Here is a 22609-nt window from a genome sequence, read left to right as displayed (position 1 = left end):
ATGATCACTTATCAGAAAAAAGAGTGATTAACAAAGTATTTAGTTGTTTTCTTTGTTTCATTGGCCACCAACCAGAGTCACTGAGATTCACCAGCGCCACCTGGAGGTCAAAGAGTGCCAAAGACCTGCCTGCTGTTGCTGTCTTCTGCTAGGTCGTTCCCCAACCCCACTCCCCAACAGTATCCAAAGCTCTCCTGTTGTTGAGGGGAATGGCCACAGGGATACCCTGCACTGACTGCCTATCCCCTTTCCCTATCCTGACGGTCACCCAGTTACCTGTGTCCTGTAACTGGGGTGTAACTACCTCCCTGTATGTCCTGTCCATCAACCCATCAGCCTTCTGAATGATCCAGAATTCATCCAATTCCAGCTCCGCCTCCATAATACTATCTGTTAGAAGCTGCAGGTGGATGCATTTCCTGCAGGGCAGTCTGCAGGGACGCTGGAGGTCTCTCTGCCTTCCCTCAGCCCGCAAGAGGAGCATTCTACTATCCTGCCTGGTATCCCCGCTGTGCAATAAGAAAGAAAGGATAAATAAATAATGAAAAAATCTAACTATGGCTTGCGCCTGTCTTGGATGAGCTGAAGCCTCAACTCCCCACTCACACAGTGGCCACTCCGCTTAAATCTGACTTTATTTTATTGGTCCTTACCAAGTGCCTAATTATGCGCAATCCAATGTCCTCAAGAACTGTGGCACACGAAATGCGTTGACTGCCCCTGTTTGCTTCTTTTGACTTCTCTCTCCCTCAGCGCAACTTGGTCCAACCTCGGGTCTGTGGCAGCAATATGTGCTGACTGCCCCTGCTCATTTCTTTTAAACTCTTTCTCCTTCTACAGAATCCAGTGTCTCCTCAGGACCGTGGTGCGCAAAATATACCCAATGCCCCCCTCCCCCGCTCGCTTCTTTTAAGTTTTCTCTCCGTCTATGCAATCTGGTCTTTCCTTGGGACTGTGGCATGCAAAACGTTCCAAATGTCCATGCTTGTTTTTAACTCTCTCCCTCCGCACAATGTGGTGTCTCCTTGGGACTGTGACAGGCAAAATGCAGAGGTTGCTAAGTTCTTGGTTAGTTGGGGTGTAAAGGTTATGGGGAGAAGGCAGGAAAATGGGATTGAGGGAGTTAGTAAATCAGCCGTCATGGAATGGTGGAACAGACTTGATGGGCCAAATGGCCTAATTCTGCTCGTGTCTTATGGCCTTGTGGAAGTTGGATGTTGTTGGGTTGTTGACAACCCAGATAAAATATGAGGTGGTATTCTTTCCAGCTTCTGTCACTATTTCCACTCGATACTGCCTGTCCCACTAGGTTCCTCCAGCATCTTGTAATGTAACAGTTATTGTTCTGTGAACCCTTTTATTACCCGACCTTCAGTCCACCTAGTACTAGATAGTCAGTTATAAAGTAATATAGCATGGAAACAGCCCATTTGGCCCATGTCTACCAGGAAAACAGAGTATTATCTGAATGGTGGCCGATTAGGAAAAGGGGAGGTGCAACGAGACCAGAGTGTCATTATACACCAGTCATTGAAAGTGGGCATGCAGGTACAGCAGGCGGTGAAAAAGGCGAATGGTATGCTGGCATTCATAGCAAGAGGATTCGAGTACAGGAGCAGGGAGGTACTACTGCAGTTGTACAGGGCCTTGGTGAGACCACACCTGGAGTATTGTGTGCAGTTTTGGTCCCCTAATCTGAGGAAAGACATCCTTGCCATAGAGGGAGTACAAAGAAGGTTCACCAGATTGATTCCTGGGGTGGCAGGACTTTCATATGATGAAAGACTGGATGAACTAGGCTTATACTCATTGGAATTCAGAAGATTGAGGGGGGATCAGATTGAAACGTATAAAATCCTAAAGGGATTGGACAGGCTAGTTGCAAGAAGATTGTTCCCGATGTTGGGGAAGTCCAGAACGAGGGGTCACAGTTTGAGGATAAAGGGGAAGCCTTTTAGGACCGAGATGAGGAAAAACTTCTTCACACAGAGAGTGGTGAATCTGTGGAAATCTCTGCCACAGGAAACAGTTGAGGCCAGTTCATTGGCTATATTTAAGAGGGAGTTAGATATGGCCCTTGTGGCTAAAGGGATCAGTGGGTATGGAGAGAAGGCAGGTACAGGGTTCTGAGTTGGATGATTAGCCGTGATCATACTGAATGGCGGTGCAGGCTCGAAGGGCCGAATGGCCTACTCCTGCACCTATTTTCTATGTTTCTATGTTTCTACCAAGATGCCTACCTCAGTTCAGCCCATTTGACTGCATTTGTCCCATATTCCTATAAATTCCTCCTATCGGTATTTTAAACATCATTATTTTTCCTTTAAGTTTTCTCTTCCAGATTCAGAGTCACATTTGTTGGAATGTGATCATCTTACAAAATAATAGGTAACACGTGCGTCAATCTTTCTGGTTTAAGTTGGAGGAATTGATTCGTTCTGATTCAATTTTCAGGTCGCAATTGTGAGTCCAATCCTGAGACGCACAGCCTCAGCCAAAAGCAGTCTGAGGCGGACACCGAGCGTCCTCGGCGTTGAGAAAGGCAAAGTGCTGCAGAAAACAAAGGTACGTCTTCGCGAGCTCATCAGTTTGGGGAGCTGCTGAAAGGTAACAGTACGAGATGCAGGGCAGGAGGGGGTGCCTTCTGTCGGGAGGGAAACAGTCAGCAAAAATCAATCAATGTTGGAAACAGAAAAGACTGGAAGCACTTGACAGTTCATGCAACAGACGCGGAGAGAGGAACAAACTCAATTACTCCTCGTCAGTGCTTTTCCAGTTCCATTGAAGGACCTCTGATTCAAACATTGTTTCCTTTCTCCCACATGAATGTTTTCAGCATTTTCTGCTCATTGAGATTTTGTCAGTAAACAGAAAAGAATTGTAGCTTTTCTGAGATCATGACCCACATCACTTCCAGTTTCTGAAAGTTGATCTTTCAACTTTAACACTCTAACGTCCTTGCATTTTGCTCAGAAGGCCATGGGGTCGTCTCAGCCCGGAGGTTTAAGAATATGATGAGGGCTGTCACTCCAGCACAGCAGCAAGTGTGCCTGACATATTGCAAGGACGATATTGCCAGACCACTGAATTTTCAGAGGGTTTGTCGAGTAAAGTCTGCACTATCAGAGGGCAGCTTTGAGGGAACCCGCACTGTGGGAAGGCCATTAGCAGAGGGGGCATTGTTGGAGGTTGCGGTCTGTCAGGGGGCTGACGTGGAGTGGTGCTGAAAGAACCACTGGGTCACTGGGGGTAGTACTGGGAGAGAACTATCAGGGGTGCAACACCGAGAGTGCACAGGTTGTCAGGTTGGACAGATCTGGGTGGGACGCTAGTCTGAGGCCTTTCCTGTCCCTTTAGTAAAATACATCGACATATGATAGTGTGGGAGGCACCAGAGGGGTTTGCCCATTGTGAAAATGCAAAGGATTGGAGGGCATAGTTTAAGGTGAGTGAGGGAAAGATTGAGGTGAGAGGGAGAAACATGTCTTATGAGGATAGGTTGAGCAAGCTAGGGCTTTTCCCCGGCCCAAAGGAAGATGAGAGGTGATGACAGGGGTTATAAGGTGATAAGAAACATAGATCGAGTGGACGGCAGTGCATTTTTCCCAGGGCACCAATGGCTAATACAAGCGGACATACTTTTAAGATGATTAGAAGGAACTATAGAGGTTTTTTTTTATGCAGAGAGTAGTGGGTGCGTGGAATGTACTGCCAAGGGTGGTGGTAGAGGCTGATACAGTAGTGACGTTTTAGAGATTCTTAGATAGGCTCATGGATGAAAGAAAACTGGAGGGTTATGTCGGAGAGAAGTGTTAGATTGATCTTGGAGTAGGTTAAATGGCCAGCACATCGTGTTCTGAGCTCTAAAGTTTAAGGGAGATATGCAGGGCAACATTCTTTGTTACAGAGGATGGTAGACACCTAGAGCACGCTGCCAGGGGAGGTGGTGGAAACAGATATGACCAAAACGTTTATGAAACATTTAGACAGACGTACAAACATGCAGGGAATGGAGGACAATGTGAAGGCAGATTGGATTTGTTAGACTGGCATCAACGTTGATTCAAACACTGTGGTCCTGTTCCTGTACTGTACTCTTGTATGTTCTATGATCATTCTTGCTGCTACCGTACATTATAAACAGTGGTGCCTTAACTGGTTTTCACAATTCAGAATGTACAAGAGTTAGTAACTGCTGAATACTTCAGATAATTCCTGTGGATTTAAGCTTATCCTATCTTTATTATCCAACTCACATTTCCTCTCGTTTGGGTAGATCAAGGGCATCCCGACTCCCCTCTCTGATGAGGCTGTTTTATTTTACAGGAATGGGAAATGAAGTCTTCAATTTAATCAGATGAAAGAGACATCTATTTCTTCACCAAAGGACAACCTCCATGTGAAGATGCCCTGCTTTCTAGGACTCAGCACTATAAATATTTGAATTATCTTGTGGAACAAGCGTAAAAAAGGATTCCTTCCTACCTTCCAGTTCTCAAAGGAGGGCAATTCCTGTACTGCACCTGGTTTTCTGTTAAAATCTGAGATCTGAGCCAAGCGTGCAGGAACTAAGGGTGGAACCTCGAAACCCCTTTTGTTACAAAACATCTGTTGTATTTTTAACTTGTTAATCTCATGTTGGCTAAAAGTGAGAGAGAATAGAGTGAATACTTGCTATATCAACTCCTTGAAATTCGCACCCCTCCCTCCCCACCAGGTGCATTCCTCATCCCTCACCTCTTACTTTTCCACCTGAAAGCAAGAACACAAATGCATTCTCAGAACTCGCTAATTCTCTGGTCAATATGTTGTCTTTTTTGATGGACGTGAAGTGGGGCATAAATCACTTATTCTTTAGGAACGAGTTGCAAAATTACCTGCACAGAGTGAGGAGCCTTAATGAGGAAAGGTAATACTCCTTTCTACCTTGGACGTCCTTTGCCAGCAGAAGTTGTTGATCAATTCTAACTTTGTTTGGGATAACATAAGCAACAGAAGTTTCCCCAAAACAGGAAATTGGTCATCAAATCTGATAATAACTTGCCAGGTAAATAGGCAACATCTGCTGTTTGGCAATCCGAAATTCTCCTTTAAGTATCTGTCAAGCTGCTGGTTTTTGATTACAGCAGTAGTGATGTTTACAGTTAAATCTCTGGGTTTGGGATACAAACACATTCTTGACTATAACTGTAGTGAGGAATTGTCTGGACATGGGCAAGTTAGCTCAATTGCAGAGAAATTCCAAAAGAAATGCCTCCCTGCTTTGATGGCTACACGGAGTGAGGCATTGAAGATGGAGATAAATAACTTGTTTAAACTAGGAATCAAAAACTTTCTGAAGCACTTATTAATCACACTGGAGCAAAATAACACAGCATGCAAGTGTCACGCAGCATCACATCAAGTATCAGATTTTGAGCACCATATTTTATGGAATGTTATTTCTGTATTTCACTTGTTTATAAAATGTAAATGTTTTCTTTCTTAAAATGATTTGTGCCTATTGTTGAGTCCGGGAAATTCGCGTTTTTGCGGACAGTTTCATCCACAACACCAAGATGCGTGTTTGGTCTGTCTCTGTGGAGGGGGCAGTATTTCAGGGAAGAATGGGTACAAGAGAGCTGCCGGGTTGGAGAGGCCTTCCAGAGGGATGTCACACTGTTGGGTGGTCAGTACTGAAGGAATGCTGCACAGTTCAAGAAGCAGTACTGGGGTCGTGCTGCACTGTCAGAGGGGTTTACGATGGAAGCACTGCATTGCTTAGGGTCAGGATACCGAAGGAACCGCTGCATTATCTGAGGGAGCACCTCACTGTTGCGGTCACGACTGAGGGACTACTGTAGTGTCCAGGTGGGCAGTACTAGGCACTGCATTGCTGGAAGAGCTGGAACGAGGGTATATGAGGAAGTGTTGCATTGTTGGTGAGGCAGTAATGAGAGATCATTACATGGTCAGAGGGTCATTGCTAAGGGACAAGAGCACTGAGAAGAGAAAAATATTGAAGGAAGATCATCTACCTATCATCAAAGGGTGGTGTAATGCTGCAGTATGTAGCCTGCCGGGCACTGCCCACAGCTAAATGCCAAATATTTAAGCCAAAGTTGGATAGATTTTGGCATTGTAGAGGAATTAAGGGTTGTGGGGGAAAGACAGGTAGGTGGAGATGAGTCCATGGCCAGATCAGCCATGATCTTATTGAATGGTGGAGCAGCCTCGATGGGCCAGATGGCCGACTCCTGCTCCTACTTCTTACTTTCTCAAATATCTCAAGCTGCTATCTCAGAGCAGGGTGCTAACCCGGTACTGACCAACATTCATCCTTCAACCATCATTGGGAACACATTGAGCTCGCTGTAAGCAAATCAGCTGACATAGTTCAAAGCTTGTGATAAGACCATAAGTCATAGGAGCAGAATTAGGCCATTCAGCCCTTTGAGTCTGCTCCACCATTCCTTCGTGGTTGTTTTTTTAAATCCCTCTCAACCCCATTCTCCTGCCTTCTCCCCCATTACTTTTGATGCCCTGACTAACCAAGAACTATCAACCTCTGCTTTAAATATACTCAATGACTTGGTCTCCACAGCCATCTGTGGCAATGAATTCCACAGATTCACCACCTTCTGGCTAAAGAAATCCCTTCTCATCTCTGTTCTAAATGAACATCCCTATATTCAGAGGCTGTGCTCTCTGCTCCTAGACTCAACCACGATAGGAAACATCCTCTCCATGTCTATTCTATCGAGGCCCTTCAATATTAGCTAGGTTTTAATGAGATCCTCCTTCATTTTTTTAAACTCCAATGAGTACAGGCCCAGAACTATCAAATTTTCCTCATACGTTAACTCTTTCATGACCTGAATTATTTTCATGAACATCCTCTGGACCCTTTCCAAGGCTAACATTTTTTCTTAGATACGAGGCCCAAAACTGCTCACAATACTCCAACTGCCATCTGACCAATGCCTTATAGTGCCTCAGCATCACACCCCGGCTCTTATATTCTAGTGCTCTTTCAGTGAGTGCTAACATTGCATTTGCCTTCCTTACCGCACCCCCCCCCACCCTACTCAACCTGCAAGTTAACCTTTAAGGAATCTTTCATAAGGACTCCCAAGTCCCTCTACACTTCTGATTTTTGAATTTTCTCCCTGCTTAGAAAATAGTTTATGCCCTTATTCCTTCTACTAAATTGCATGACCATACACTTCCCTACACGATATTCCATCTTCCATCTCTTTGACCATTCTCCCAATCTGTTCAAGTCCTTCCGCAGGCTCTTTGCATTCTCAACACTACGTGTCCCTCCACCTATCTTTGTGTAACCTGCAAACTTGGCCATTAATTCCGTCATGCAAATTGTTGCTGTATAACATGAAAAGAAGTGGTCCCAATACCAACCCCTGCAGAACACCACTCGTCACCAGCACCAACAAGAATAAGACCACTTTATTTTCACTCTTTGCCCTCTACCAGTCAGCCAATCTTCTATCCATGCTAGTATCTTTCCAGTTAAACCATGCGCAGGACCATACACTTCCTCGCACTGCATTCCATCTTCCACTTCTTGGCCCACTTTACCAATCTGTCCAAGTCCTTCTGCAGACTCCCTGCTTCCTCAACACTACCGGGCCCTCCACCTATCTTTGTATCATCTGCAATCTTGGCCATATTCTGAAAGAATTGGATAATGCAGTGATGAGCAGAGCGTGAGATAATGCTGAAGAGATGAGAAGGAAATGGGTGAGATGGTGCAGACACTGGCATCGCATTTGTTGTGTTGGGGTCCATTGGGACTGTGAGGATAAAAGTGAGGCACTGCCAGCAGCAGGCATCTAGAGAGGTAGTTAGATTTAGAATTATTTATCACATGTACATCAAAACATACAGTGAAATGAGTCATTTGTGTTAACAACCAACACACACAAAGATGTGCTGGCTGAGGCTTGCAGGTGCCACCACACATTCTGGTGTCGTCTCTATCATGCCCATGAAGATCTGTGAACTACACAGAACACAAAAGTGACAAAATATACCAAATTAATTACAGCAAAACAAGCCACGTTCTTCTCTTCCTCCCAAGCACACACACAGTCCTCTAACCCCAGGATGGGGCACCTTCTTTGACCTCCAGCACACTTGTGGATTTGCAGACACTGGGCCTGACTTCTCCAGTGGAATTACAGAGATTTGCAGACCTGGGCTCCTGCCATGTGGGCCTTGACCTCTGGATCTTCGATTGACCTTTGGGCTTCAATCTTTGGTAACGACCCAGGACTTGCAGTTGATGATGAATGAGGGCCCAAACTCTAGGCCTCAAGTGCTGGACTTGTCAATGACAGAACCCCGAAAAGTAGGCCTCAAACTCTGATCCTAGCAATGACAGAACTCTGACCATCCTGGCTGGTCCATGGGCCTTTGAACATGGAATGGAGGCTTAGTCTCCAGCTTGACCTCTAATTCCCCACCTCCTTGCCCCTAAACCTTAATAAGACCATAAGATATAAGAGCAGAATTATGCCATTTGGCCCATCAAGTCTGCTCCACCATTTCATCATGGCTGAACCAATTATCCTCTCATCCTCCATCTCCTGTCTTGTCCCCATATCCCTTCATGACTTGAACAATCATGAATCTATCAGCCTCTGCCTTAAATATATATAAAGACTTGGACTCCATAGCTGCCTGTGGCAAAGAATTCCACAGATTCACCACAATTTAGTCCCCTAGCTCCCCTCACTGTCCCCAAAACCATCTCAATGAACCACAAACCTAAAAAAAAATTAAAAGTTGTGTCTGAGCTGCAACCACAAAGGAGATCACAGCTTGGCACCACCTTGAACCATTTGAATTGAAGAGTAATCATTTAACTCTTCAAGTAGCTGGTTTAATCTGAGGTTGTATGAATGTGGTATGAGTACTGTGGACAAATATCTGAACCTTCGGGAACTGTACGATGTAAACAAATCCTATACCCCCACCACCTGCTCCCTTGGGTTAAGGAAAAAGTAGACTAATTTTCCTCTAATTAAATACAGAGTCTGAGTGAATCCCCTCACGTAGCAGTAAGATGTGACGGAGATTGGAATGATCCTGAGGACTCGAAGGCTGAAAGTGATGCTGTGTAAGATACCCCCAACACACACCTTAGAGCTACACAGCACGGTAACAAGCCAACCTAGTCCATGCTAACCAAGATACTTAGCGGAGCTTCTCCCATATTCCTCTGTTTGGTCCATATCCCTCTAAACATCTCCTCTCCCTGAACCTGTCCAAATATCTACAGGCAACACACACAAAATGCTGGTGGAACTCAGCAGGCCAGGCAGCATCTATAGGAAGAAGTACAGTCGACATTTCGGGCCGAGACCCTTCACCAGGACCGTGCTGACGAAGGGTCTCGGCCCGAAACGTCAACTGTCCTTCTTCCTATAGATGCTGCCTGGCCTGCTGCGTTCCACCAGTATTTTGTGTGTGTCGCCTGAATTTCCAGCATCTGCAGATTTCCTCGTGTTTGCAACTATCTACAGCTTTCTTTGGCGGCTTGTTCCATATACCCATTACCCTCGATGGGAAAAACTTGCCACTCAGGTCCCCATCCCACCTTAAATCTCCTCACCCCATATATCTCACACTAGCCTCCTATGCTTCAAGGACAATAGTCCTAACCTCTCCTTAAAATACAAGTTCTACGGTCCAGTAACATCCTTGTGAATCTCTTCTGCACCCTTTCTGCACACGAGGCATTGCAGGAGCTGACAGATCCAAGGACAAATTATCTAGTTTAATTGTTGGACCACCGAAGAGAGTGGCTTAAAGGGAAATGGGACAGGAAAAAGGCGGGCTTGTCATATTATTTATGTATATAAGAACTGTCCTTTTTCAAACCCGTGAGGTTGAAAATCACACTGAAATTGATTTTGGGTGTTGCAGAATTGTTGGTATTATTTGGAGAAATTTTACTGCAAAAGAAAGGAAGCTAATCCAAATGAATGCCTTCCTGATAAACCAGGAATAAAACTTCCAGATGGAAGTAAGACAGCAAATGGAAGAACTGTGCTCAGAACTGCTGTCCTCAGGAGGCAGCTAATACTCAAAACGCCGACTCTTTACTCCTCTCCATAGATGCTGCTTGACCTGCATTTCGTATGTATTACTCTGATTTCCAGCATCTGCAGAATCTCCTGTGCTTATGAATTCCTGCTCCACGGCACAGTGCAATACTGTTTTGCAGCTAGGCTATGGAAATTCTGGGCCTTATTATCCATGAGATCAATGCAAATAATGTTGGTAAATATGGGTAATATGTCATATTATCAAATAATAAGGAACACAGTTATTCAAACCCTAAGATATCATGGCTCCATTTATCTAGCTCCCCTGAAACCCAACAAAATTATTGATCTCAGCCTTGAAAGCGTAATTTCCAGCTTGCCTACATTTTTGAAAGAGAGGGGATTTTCATCTCCCTTTGGAATTAGTAATTGTTTCATGATAGGAAGTGAAAATGAACAAATGGAAAACTGTTTTGTTTTGATCAGCAAACGCAGAAACTCTCGAACTTGTCACTCTTCACTAACACTTAGTATAAATCCACTGGGTTTTAAACAGTCGCTCGTTTTGTTCAGACCCCAGCCAGCTGCCATCATCAATGGTGGAAGCAGTCTTTAACTTCAGGAGCAGATATGCACATCACATTTCAAACATGTCCAACATATGTCCCTTTCAAGAAGAGTTAAAGAAATCACAGAAAACATAGACATCCATTATCTTTTTCCCAGCATTGAAATGTCTAATACTAGAGAGCATGAACTTAAGGTGAGAGGGGTAGAGGTGTGGGGCATTTATTTTTATACACAGAGAGTGGTGCATGCCTGGAATGCTCTGTCAGGGACGGCCGTAGAGGCAAATATGATGGAGGTGTCTAAGGGACTCGTAGATAAGCACGTGGATGAGCAGAAACCGGAAGGATATGGACGTTGTGTAGGCAGAAGGGATTATTTTTAGTGAGGCGTTTAGCTGCTAGTTCTGCAAAACAACATGTGCTGTACTGTTCCATCTTCCTACTTAACTAGCAAAACTATTAGGTAACACTTTGAAATGACAGTGACAGGAGCTGTGTTAGTTGTTAGTGGGCAGTAATGTAGAATGCATTTGGGTTGAAAGCATAGGGCCATGGAAGCATGCCCCTTGGCCCAACTCAACCATGTTGGCCAAAGTGTCTGCCTAAACTTCTCCCTTTTGTGTCAATTTGGCCCATATCCCTCTATATCTTTCTATGTATCTGTTAAAATGCCTTACCTCCTCTTCTGGCAGTTTGTCCCATAATCCACCATGCTCCATAACAAAGCATTTGCTCTCAGGTCTACTCTAAATCTTTCCCTTCTCCCCTTACACCTACACTCACTCTGGATTTGCCCCCCCCCCCCAATCCTGGGCATGTGTGGCGCATGGCCAAGTGGTTAGGGCATTGGACTAGCGATCTGAAGGTCGTGGGTTCGAGCCTCGGCCGAGGCAGCATGCGTATCCTTGAGCAAGGCACTTAACCACACAATCCTCCAGTCTACCCAGCTGAGAATGGGTACCGGCAAAAAATGCTGGAGGTTAACCTTGTGACAGACTGGCGTCCTATCCGGGGGGAGGGGTCTTGTACTCTCAGTCACTTCATGCCACGGAAACCGGCATAAGCACCAGCCTGATGGACCACAAGACTTGTGACAGACTTTAATCTTAAAAAGTCCTGGGGGTAAAAAACTGTGACCATCATTTTACGTCCCTCATGACATCACAGACCCGGCTGGTGGCGTAGTGGCATCAGCGTCGGACTTCGGGACAAAAGGTCCCGGGTTCGAATCCAGCCAGCTCCCCTGCACGCTTTCCATCCGTGCTGGGTTAAGAGCTGATGATCTCTTTGGAAACTCACCCGGTGGAAGGCAATGGCAAACCACTGCTGTAACTTGCCTCGTACGCGATTTCCCACTACGTCAGAGAGGCATGGAGGGAAATCGTCCGCTAACTGGAGAAACTCCAGATGCGACGTACCTTTCCATGACATCACATACCTCCATAAAGCCAGCCTCTGCCACCTAAAGAAGTCCCAGCCTCTCCAGTTTCCAGCCCTAGTAGCATCACTGTGAATCCTTTCCAGCTGTATGGTATCATGTAGTGTGGCAAGCAGAACTGTGCACAATACTCCAAGTGCAGTCTCAACAACATCTTGTACAATCATCATATAACATACCAACTCTTGCTCTCAGTGCCCTGACTGATGAAAGCAAACAAGCCAACATCTTCTTCACCACCCTGTCTACCTCTGTCACCATGTACAATGTGTAGAGTGGATTTATGTATTTGTACCCTCTGGTACGCTATTCAGGGCCTTTACATTTACTGTGCAAGTCCTCCCCGGTTTATCTTCTCAAAGTAGATCACTGCTCTTGTTCGAATTAATTTCCATCTGCCAGTTCTCTGTTCAGGAAAAGAAGACATGGGTGGGAGTGGTCTTTAGGTCCCCAAAAATGTAGCCTCTCATTGGGGAGCAGCACAGTTGGGTAAGTACCATTGTCATGGAGATTTCAGTATAGTCATTCATTCATTGATGATGTGCCATGTCGTATGACAATCATAGTCCATGACTACAGTTGTACTTGGCAAGTTCTTCTACAGAAGTAGTTTGCCATTACCTTCTTCACAATCTATATTGCTTCTTAAAACAGTATGTTATAGAACCCTCCCGAGTACAGCCTATTTCATATTTGGCCATGAGTAACAAGGATAGATTAATCAGAATCAGTTTTAATATTACCACATTTTCATGAAATTTGTTAACTTAGTGGTTGCAGTACATGATAAATAGAAAAAATAAGAATCAATTACAGTAAATATATATATGTATTGTACATGTATTAAATAGTTAAAGTGTTGGCATGTGGCCAAGTGGTTAAGGTGTTAGTCCGATGATCTGAAGGTCGCTAGTTCGAGCCTCAGCTGAGGCAGCGTGGTGTGTCCTTGAGCAAGGCACTTAACCACACATTGCTCTGCGATGACACCGGAGCCAAGCTGTATCGGCCCTAGTGCCCTTCCCTTGGACAACATTGGTGGCGTGGAAAGGGGAGACTTGCAGCACGGGCAACTGCTGGTCTTCCATACCACCTTGCCCAAGGATGCACCCTGGAAACCTTCCAAGGCGCAAATCCATGGTCTCACGAGGCTAACGGATCCCTATCAATAGTTAAAAATAGTGCAAAAAAACAGAAATAATTAAAATAAGTGAGGTAGTGTTCATGGGTTCAATGTCCATTTAGGAATCTGAGGGCGGAAGGGAGGAAGCTGTTCCTGAATCACTGAATGTGTACCTTCAGGCTTCTGTACCTCCTTCCTGATGGTAACATGGCATGTCCTGGGTGATGGGGGTCCTAAACAATGGATGCCGCCTTTCCGAGGCACCGCTTCTTGAAAATGTCCTGGACACTCTGGAGTCTAGTTCCCATGATGGAGCTGACTAATCTTACAACTTTCTATAGCTTCTTTTGATCTTATGCAGTAACATTCGCCCCAATCTCCCATACCAGACAGTGATGCAGCCTGTCAGAATGTTCTCCACAGTACATCTGTAGTTTTCGAGTGGTTTAGGTGACAAACTAAGCGTCCTCAAACTCCTAATGAAGTACAGTCACTGTCTTGCCTTCTTTATAGTTGGGACCAGGTTAGATCCTCAGCGATCTTGACACCCAGGAACTTGAAATTACTCACTCTCTCCACTTTTGATCCCTCTATGAGGATTGGTTCATGTTCCCCTGTCCTACCCTTTCTGAAGCCCACAATCATCTCTTTGGTCTTACTGACATTGAGTGCCAGGTTGTTGCTGTGACACCACTCAGTGAGCTGGTATATCTTGCTCCCTCGTACTCCCTCGCCCTTTTGTCACCGTCTGAAGTTCTCCCAGCAATGGTTGTATCATCAGCAAATTTAAAGATAGCATTTAAGCTGTGTCTAGCCACACAGTCATGGGTATAGAGAGAGTAGAGCAGTGGGCTAAGCACACACCCCTGAGGTGCGCCAGTGTTGATCGTCAGTGAGGGGGAGATATTTTTACCAATCCGCACAGATTGTGGTCTTCCGGTTAAGAAGTCGAGGAGTCAATTGCAGAGGGAGGTACAGAGGCCCAGGTTCTGTAGCTTTTTGATCGGGACTGTGGGAACGATTGTGTAAAATGCTGAGCTATAGTCAATGAACAACATCCTGACATAAATGTTTGTATTGTCCAGGTGGTCCTAATGATGTGTGAAGGGCCAATGAGATTTGTGTCTGCCGTTGACCTATTTTGGAGATAGGAAAATTGCAATGGGTCCAGGTCCTTGCTGTGGCAGGGGTTGATTCCAGCCATAACCAATCTCACAAAGTATTTCATCACCAAGATGTGAGCACTACTGGCTGATCGTTCACAGACACAAGGAAATCTGCAGATGCTGGAAATTCAAGCAACACACACAAAAAATGCTGGTGAACGCAGCAGGTCAGGCAGCATCTATAGGAAAAGGTACAGTCAACGTTTTGGGCCAGGACCCTTCGTCAGGACTAACTGAAAGAAGAGATAGTAAGAGATTTGAAAGTGGGAGGGGGAGGGGGAGATCCGAAATGATAGGAGAAGACAGGAGGGGGAGGGATGGAGTCAAGAGCTGGAGAAGGGAGAGGATCATGGGACGGGAAGCCTGGGGAGAAAGAGAAGGGGGGAGGGGAGCCCGGCGGGTGGAGAGCAGGCAAGGAGTTATAGTGAGAGGGACAGAGGGAGAAAAAAGAGAGAGAGAAAAAAAAGGGGGGAAAAATAGAAAAATATATAAAATAAATAAATAAGGGATGGGGTGAGAAGGGGAGGAGGGGCATTAACGGAAGTTAGAGAAGTCAATATTCATGCTGTCAGGTTGGAGGCTACCCAGACGGAATATAAGGTGTTGTTCCTCCAACCTGAGTGTGGCTTCATCTTGACAGTAGAGGAGGCCGTGGATAGACATATCAGAATGGGAATGGGACGTGGAATTAAAATGTGTGGCCACTGGGAGATCCTGCTTTCTCTGCGGACAGAGCGTAGGTGTTCAGCAAAACGGTCTCCCAGCCTGCGTAGGGTCTCGTCAATACATAGAAGGCCACACCGGGAGCACCGGACGCAGTATGTCACCCCAGCTGACACAGGTGAAGTGTCGCCTCACCTGGCTGATAGTTGTTCAGTTGTTCAGGCAGCTTACACCGCCAGTTGGATGGCACAAGTTTCCAGAGCCTTACCAGGTACTCTGTCAGGGCCTTCCACCTTGCAAGGGCTGCCGACTTCCAAGACAGAGATCACAGGGTCATTGGGTGCAGCAGAAACCTTGTGGTTAAAGTTTCCCTAAGAAGTTGTGAGCATAACATTTTAAAATTTCAAATGCAAATGGACGGCAGACAATACAGGACCAAAGCCATTGCTTTAAATTAAATACGGGCAAATATAATGGTGTGAAAATGGAGTTGTGTAAAATGGAATGGGAAAGAACAGGATCAGTAGATGACTAGCTGTTCAAGCAGCTGGTCTATAACATGGGAATGGTGAGTTGAAGGCCCTTTAACACTCAGAGGAATTTAACCCAGTTAGAATGAGAAAGAGGCACATCTGTGGTTATCAAAGTAGGTCAAGGGTAATGTTAACTTGAAGCTAGCAGGATCACAAGATATGTCATGAAATTTGTTAACTTTACTGCAGCAGTGCAATGAACGACATGATAAATAAATAGAGGAAAAAAGCAGAGTTACATTAAGCATATATATGTCTATTACCGGTAAATTGTTAAGTTAAAATAAATGATGCAAAAAGAACAGAAATAAAGAAGTAGTGGGTTCAGTGCCCATGTAGAAATCGGATGGCAGAGGGGAAGGAGCTGTTCCTGAATCGCTGACTGTGTGCCTTCAAGTTTCTGCACCTCCTACCTGATGGTAACAGTGAGAAGAGGGCAAGACCTGGGTGGTGGGGAATCCTTAATGATGGATGCCGCCTTCCTAAGGCACCGCTCCTTTAAGATGTCTTGGACACTGGTACCCATGATGGAGCTGACTAATTTTACAAGTTTCTGCAACTTATTTTGATCTTGGGCAGTAGCCCCTCCCCATACCAGACGGTGATGCAGCCACAGTACATTTGTCAAAGTTTTCGAGTGTTTTAGTTGACAAACCAAATCTCCTCTAACTCCTAGTGAAATACAGCCGCTGTCTGCATCAATATGTTGCATCCAGGTTAGGTACTCAGAGATATTGACACCCAGAAACTTGAAGTTGCTCATTCTCTCCACTTCTGATCCTTCTATGAGGATTGTTTTTTGTTCCCTCGTCTTACCCTTCCTGAAGTCCACAATCACCTCTTTGGTTTTGCTGACAATTGAGTGCAAGGTTGTTGCAGCGACACCCCTCAACTAACTGGCATATCTTGCTTATGTACACCCTTTCGTCACCATCTGAGATTCTGCCAACAAGGGTTGTATCATCAGCAAATTTATAGATGCTGTTTGAGCTATGCCCAGCCACACAGTCATGGATGTAGAGAGGGAAGAGCAGTGGGCTAAGCACACATCCCTGTGGAGTGCCAGTGTCAATTATCAGCGAGTTGGAGATGTTATTTCCGGTCCGCACAGATTGTGGTCTTCCGGTTAGGAAGTTGAGGATCCAGTTGCAAAGGGAGGTACAACGGCCCAGGTACTGTAGCTTTTTGATTAGGACTGTGTGAATGATGGTGTTAAACACTGAGCTATAGTCAATGAACAGCATCCTGACATAGGCATTTGTATTGTCCAGGTGATCCAAGGCTGCGTGAAGAGCCAATGAGATTTGCATCTGCTGTAGACCTATTGTGGCGATAGGCAAATTGCTGTGGGTCCAGGTCCTTCCTGAGACAGGAGTTAATTCTAGCCTTGACCAACCTCTCAAAGCATTTCACCACTGTAGATATGAGTGCTACTGGATGACAGCTGTTCCAGACAGCTCACCCTGCTCTTCTTGGGCACTGACATAATTATTGCCCTTTTGAAGCAGGTGGGAACTTCCGACTGTAACAGTGAGAGATTGAAAATGTCTTTGAATACTCCCAGCAATTGGTTGGCACAAGTTTTCAGAGCCTTACCAGGTACTCCATTGGGACCTGCCGCCTTGAGAGGGTTCACCCTCATGAAAGACAGCCTGATGTCGGCCTCCGAGACAGAGATCACAGGGATCCTCATGGTTATGGTTTTATCCTCCTTTTCAAAGCAGGTATAGAAGGCATTGAGATCGTCTGGTAGTGAAGCATCGCTGCCATTCATTATCTTGGATTTTGCTTTGTAGGAAGTAGTGTCTTGCAAACCCTGCCAGAGTCGACGTGCATCCGATGTCACCTCCAACATCTCCAGGAATTATTTCTTGGCTCTTGAAGTAGCCCTCCGCAAGTCATACCTGCTTTTTTTTACACAGACTTGGATCACCAGACTTAAATGCCATAGATCTAGCCCTCAGCAGACTACGAACCCCTCGGTTCATCCACGGTTTTTGGTATGATAGCATACAATGAGTTTTTGTAGGCACACACTCACCCACCCAGGTTATAATGAAGTTGGTGACAACTGTGGCATATTCATCCAGGCTCAACGGCGACTCCCTAAACACAGTCCAGTCCACTGGTTCAAAGCAGGCCCCTAAACACTCCAGTGCCTCCCTGGTCCATACCTTCTTGGTCCTCACTACTGGTGCTGCAGTCTTCAGTCTCTGCCTATACTCAGGGAGTAGAAGTATAGCCCGGTGATCAGACTTTCCAAAGTGTGGGCATGGAATAACATGGTAGGTAGTCTTGAACCAAGTGTAACCGTGATTCAGTGTGTTATTTCCTCTAGTACCACAGGTAATATGTTGATAATAATCATTTAGTGGTTTTATCAAGCTGGCCTGGTTAAAATCCCCCAAAATGATGGGGCAGGCATCAGGATGTGCTGTTTCATGTCTGTTCAACTACAGCCTGTTTGACACTAGCCTGAGCTGGCATGTACACCACTACCAAAAAGATCGCTGAAAATTCTCGCGACAGGTAAAGTGGCTGACACTTAATTGCAAGGTATTTGCGGTCTGGTGGGCAATATTAGTACACCCCAAGGAATTGATCACGAGGCATACACCTCCACCTCTACTTTTCAGTGACTTGACCGACCTATCTTGACGGTCGTGCTGCTGCTTGCATCAGAAGGGCTGCGGTGGAGTCAGTGCGTAAAGGGGGCGTGCAGTCTAATCGTGAGTAATCATCTTAGTCGCTTTTCTTGTGAGCGCTGGACCCTTTCGGATATTGTTAACGTGGAATGCTGCAAGCCCAATTCACTTATTTATTGGCGGATGGCATTGGCGGGCGTCGGGGGAGCTGCGTGGCCCCGGTTGTGTTGAAGTCTGGGCCTCAAGCTGTGGATGAACCAGGAGGTTCGTAGACTGCTAAGGGACACTTCAATCTGCTTACAGCTGCCAGGAGAGAGGCGTTGGAGCCAGTGCACGCCACCGGGGGCAGTGTGGCGCAGCTCAGTGTGGAAGACAAGCTGCATTGTGGTCAACTGCTGATTGCTTGGCATTCATGGACTCGTTCTGGATTTTTTTTTTCTGTGCCTGTATTTTACTGATATCTTACACGTGCTTGCTATCTTGTACGTGCTATCTGTGTGCCTTGTGCTGTGTGTGACTGTCTGTACTGTGTTTTGCACCTTGGCCCCAGAGTAACATTGCCTCGTTTGTCTGTATTCATGGGAATTCATGTATGGCTGAATGACAATTTAACTTGAATTGAATCAGAAAAGTAGGGCATATAAAGTGGCAGGGGCTGGAATTAGCCAGAAGATTGGGAATACTTTAGGATCCAGCAACAAAAGACTGAATCAGAAGGGAGAAAATTGATTTTGAAAGAAATCTTGCTTATAATATTAAAAACAAATGGTAAGAGTTTCTAATGGTATACTTACAGAAAAAAAAGATATCTAAAGTAAGTGTGAGAGCAAGCAAATGAAGCTGGTGAATTCCTAACAGGAAACCAGGAGATTGCAAGTGTAAAAATACATTTCTGCAATTTTCACCATGGGGAGGGGTGCACTGCAAATATCCCAAAAATAACACACAGACAAATTTCAATCACATATCCCAAGGAATAAAGTTCAGAGAAAGTCACAGGACTATAGGCAGACAAAAGATCCCAACAGACCAAGTGCTGGGATCTGATACTCTTGGTTGAACATTTTCAACATGCAGTAAATTCCAGGCAGGTACTAGAAGATAAGAAAACACACAATGTTCAAAGGGAAGCTAGAAGACAGGAAAATATAGGGCAATTATTACTGGCAAACCCTTAGTGTCAATAATTAAAGAGAAAATGTCTAATCATTTGCAAAAGGTGATTAGAATTGAACCTGATTAACATGGTTTTATAAAATGTTAGAACATAGAACATGGAAATCTACAGCACATTACAGGCCCTTTGGCCCACAATGTTGTGCTGACCATGTAACCTATTCTAGAACCTGTCTAGAATTTCCCTAGCATAAAGCCTTCTGTTTTTCTAAACTCCAGGTACCTGTTTAAGAGGCTCTTAAAAGACTCTGTTGAATCTGCTTCCACCATCGTCACTGGTAGTGAATTCCATGCATCCACCACTCTGTGTGAACTTTAAATTAAGTATGACAGCTTTACTCAAATACTTTGAAGCTATGACAGGGAAAATTGATCAAGGAGAACTTGTAGGTGAATATAGAACAAAGAATATTAAAGCTCTGGACAGGCCATTGAGCCCACAATATTGCACTGATCTTGCTGCCAATTTATGCTAGATGTCTTCCTCCTGTGTATCATCCACATCCCTGCACTCCCTTCATATTCACGTGTCTACCTAAAGGCCCCAAACTTCACCAATTGCCTACTTCCACCTCTACCCCGGTAACTCATTTGAGCCACCTATCACTTTGGTGTAGAAAAAACATGTCCTCTGGTGTTCGACATTTCTACCCTGGAGAAAAGATTCTGAATGTCTACCCAAATTATGTCTCTCATAATTAAAAAAAGAACTTTTGCAGGTCTCCCTTAAGCCTCTGAACAACCAATGTTTGTCTAACCTTTCCTTATAGCTCACACCCTCCAGGCGCCATCTTGGTAAACATCTTTGGCAGCCTCTCCAAAGTCCCCACTTCCTTTCTAGTTCAAAGTTCAAAGTAAATTTATTATCAAAGTACTTATGTGTCACCATAAAGTATGTAGCCTGCAGAATGTCACTGTGGTTCACCAGCACCATCTATAATGGGGTGATTAGAATGGCACACAATACTTCAAATGTGGTCTAACTAAAGTTTTACATAGTTGCAGAATGATTTCCATTTCCTACCAATGAAGGCAAGCATTCCATATCCTTCTTTGCCACTTTACCCACGTGCTTAGTTACTTTCTGTGATCAATGGATCTGGACCCAACATGCCTCCATACCTCTAAGCTGTTAAGGAGCCTACCATTAACTGTATACTTTTTCCTTTAATTTGACCTCCCAAAGTGCATCACACACTTGCCCAGATTAAACTGCATCTGCCACTCCTCGGCCCACATCTGTAACTTATCTACAAACGTATATCTGCTATATTTGTTGATAGTTCACCAATTTTGGTGACATCTGCATACTTGCTAATCCACCCATTTAGATTTTCATCCAAGTCATTGATAAGATTAGAAATAGCAGTTCCCAGGTCTAATCCTGGTAGAACACTACTGGTTACAGACTTCCAGTCAGAATAACAACCTCCCACCCCTACTTTCTGTCCTCTATGAGCAAGCCAGTTCGAAACCCAACTTTGCAATTCACCCTGCATTTCATGCATCTTTACCTTCTGAATCAACCTACAAGAGACCTTATAAATGTTTTACTGAAGTCCATGTAGATGATATTCACTGCCTCACTGTCATTAAGCACTTTGTCAACTCCTCAAAAGACTCGATCAAGTTTGTAAGGCATGTAAGGCCCTGCAAAAAGGCAGACTTTCTTTCCCTCAATAGGCCATTCCTTTCCTCCAATAGTTTCCCTACCAGTGACGTGAGGTTCATTGGCCTACAATATAATTACCTTGAACAAAGACACAACATTTGCCACACTCTAATCCTTGGGACCTTGCCTGTTGCTAGTGAAAACACAAAGATCTACGTCAAAGCCCTCACTTGCTCACTTGCTATTTTTAATAATGGATGGTGAGGAAGACTATCATGGTTGATGGGGGTGGGCAGTTTAAATAGGTCAGCATGAACTAGATGGGCTGATAGGTCTGTTCTGTGCTGTACATTTCTATGACTCCATGGGTAAATACCATTAGTCCTTCTGAAGAGTCCCGGCCAAAATGTCGACTGTACACTTTTCCTGGCCTGCTGAGTTCCTCCAGCATTTTGTGCATGTAGCTACCATTAGATCTTGTTGTCTTATACCCCCTAATACTTCTCAGAAGATGCAACACTACCTCCTCCTTGATCTCAAAATATCCCAAAACATTCACATTACCATACCCAACTCTGCCTTCACTATCCTATAAATCCTTATCCTTGGTAAATACAGGGGCAAAGTACTCATTTGGTTCCTCAGCCCCTTACTCTGACTCCAAGCACAAATTCTGTCCTTTATCCTTGAGTGGACCTACCCTCTTCTTAGTTATCCTTATTTAATAGAAATATAAATGCCTTGGGCTTATCCTTGATCCTGCCTACCAAGGAGTTTCATGGCCTCTTTTGGACTCTCTAACATCACTGCTTGAGCATTTTCCTGCTTTTTTTATATTCCACAAGGGCCCAGTTTGATTTTAGTTTCCTAAACTTTATACATCTATGTTTCTTTTATTCTTCCTGACTAAATTTAGAGCCTCTGGGGTCATCGAAGGTTCTTTTAACATACCATCCTTGTCCTTACAGGAACGTGCCAATCCTCAACTCTGATCAGCTGATCTTTAAACAACTCCCACATGTCAGACGTGGACTTGTCTGATGACAACTGCTCCCAATCAACACCCCTCCTTTCTAAATAAACGAAACAGTCAACAGTTTCGTGTTGAGAAACTTCTTCAGGTCGCCATGGCCTGAAATGTCGACTGTTTGTTCATTTCCATGCATGCTGCTTGACCTGCTGAGTTCCCCCAGTACTTTGAGTGTGTTTTGCTGTGGATTGCTAGTATCTGCAGAACCTCTTGTGCTTATGATGTACCCCTCCTATCCGTTGTAATTTGCTCTCTCCCAATTTAGTACCTTTCCAGAATACCTATAATTATCTTCATTACTGGGTGCTGCAGCTTGAAGGGCCAGAAGGGCCTACACCGCGCTGTTTCTCATTAAAATTTGTTTTAAATGTACTTTGAGTACTGCTGTTACATTTTCCCTTATCGGTAGAGCAGCCTCTCTACATCTTTTAAGTGTCCCCTCCATTTCAATCACGTCTAAAACAATGAAATTCAGTAACGTTCTGTTGGCAGTCCTGTCCCTCACACAACTCTGTAATAGCAACATCATAATTCCGTGGACTGATCCAGGGTCTTAGTTCATCCTCCTTACCCAGAATACTCCTAGCACTGAAATAACACATTTC

General features: G+C 44.7%; 1 protein-coding gene across 1 annotated transcript in view; it reads left to right on the top strand.

Moving 5' to 3' along the window:
- The window catches only part of LOC134350926 (actin filament-associated protein 1-like 2), a 154567-nt gene extending 149124 nt beyond the window's left edge, over window positions 1-5443 (top strand). The window contains 2 exon segments of the mRNA XM_063056771.1: window positions 2455-2565; window positions 4327-5443. Of these exon segments, the coding sequence (XP_062912841.1) occupies window positions 2455-2565; window positions 4327-4353 (138 nt within the window). The 3' untranslated portion in view covers window positions 4354-5443.
- Window positions 5444-22609: the final 17166 nt, after the last annotated feature.

The sequence above is a fragment of the Mobula hypostoma genome, chromosome 8 (genome assembly GCF_963921235.1).
Source record: "Mobula hypostoma chromosome 8, sMobHyp1.1, whole genome shotgun sequence".
NCBI lineage: Eukaryota > Metazoa > Chordata > Chondrichthyes > Myliobatiformes > Myliobatidae > Mobula > Mobula hypostoma.
Note: the sequence above shows the minus strand (reverse complement) of the source record. Positions and strands in the feature narration are given on the sequence as shown.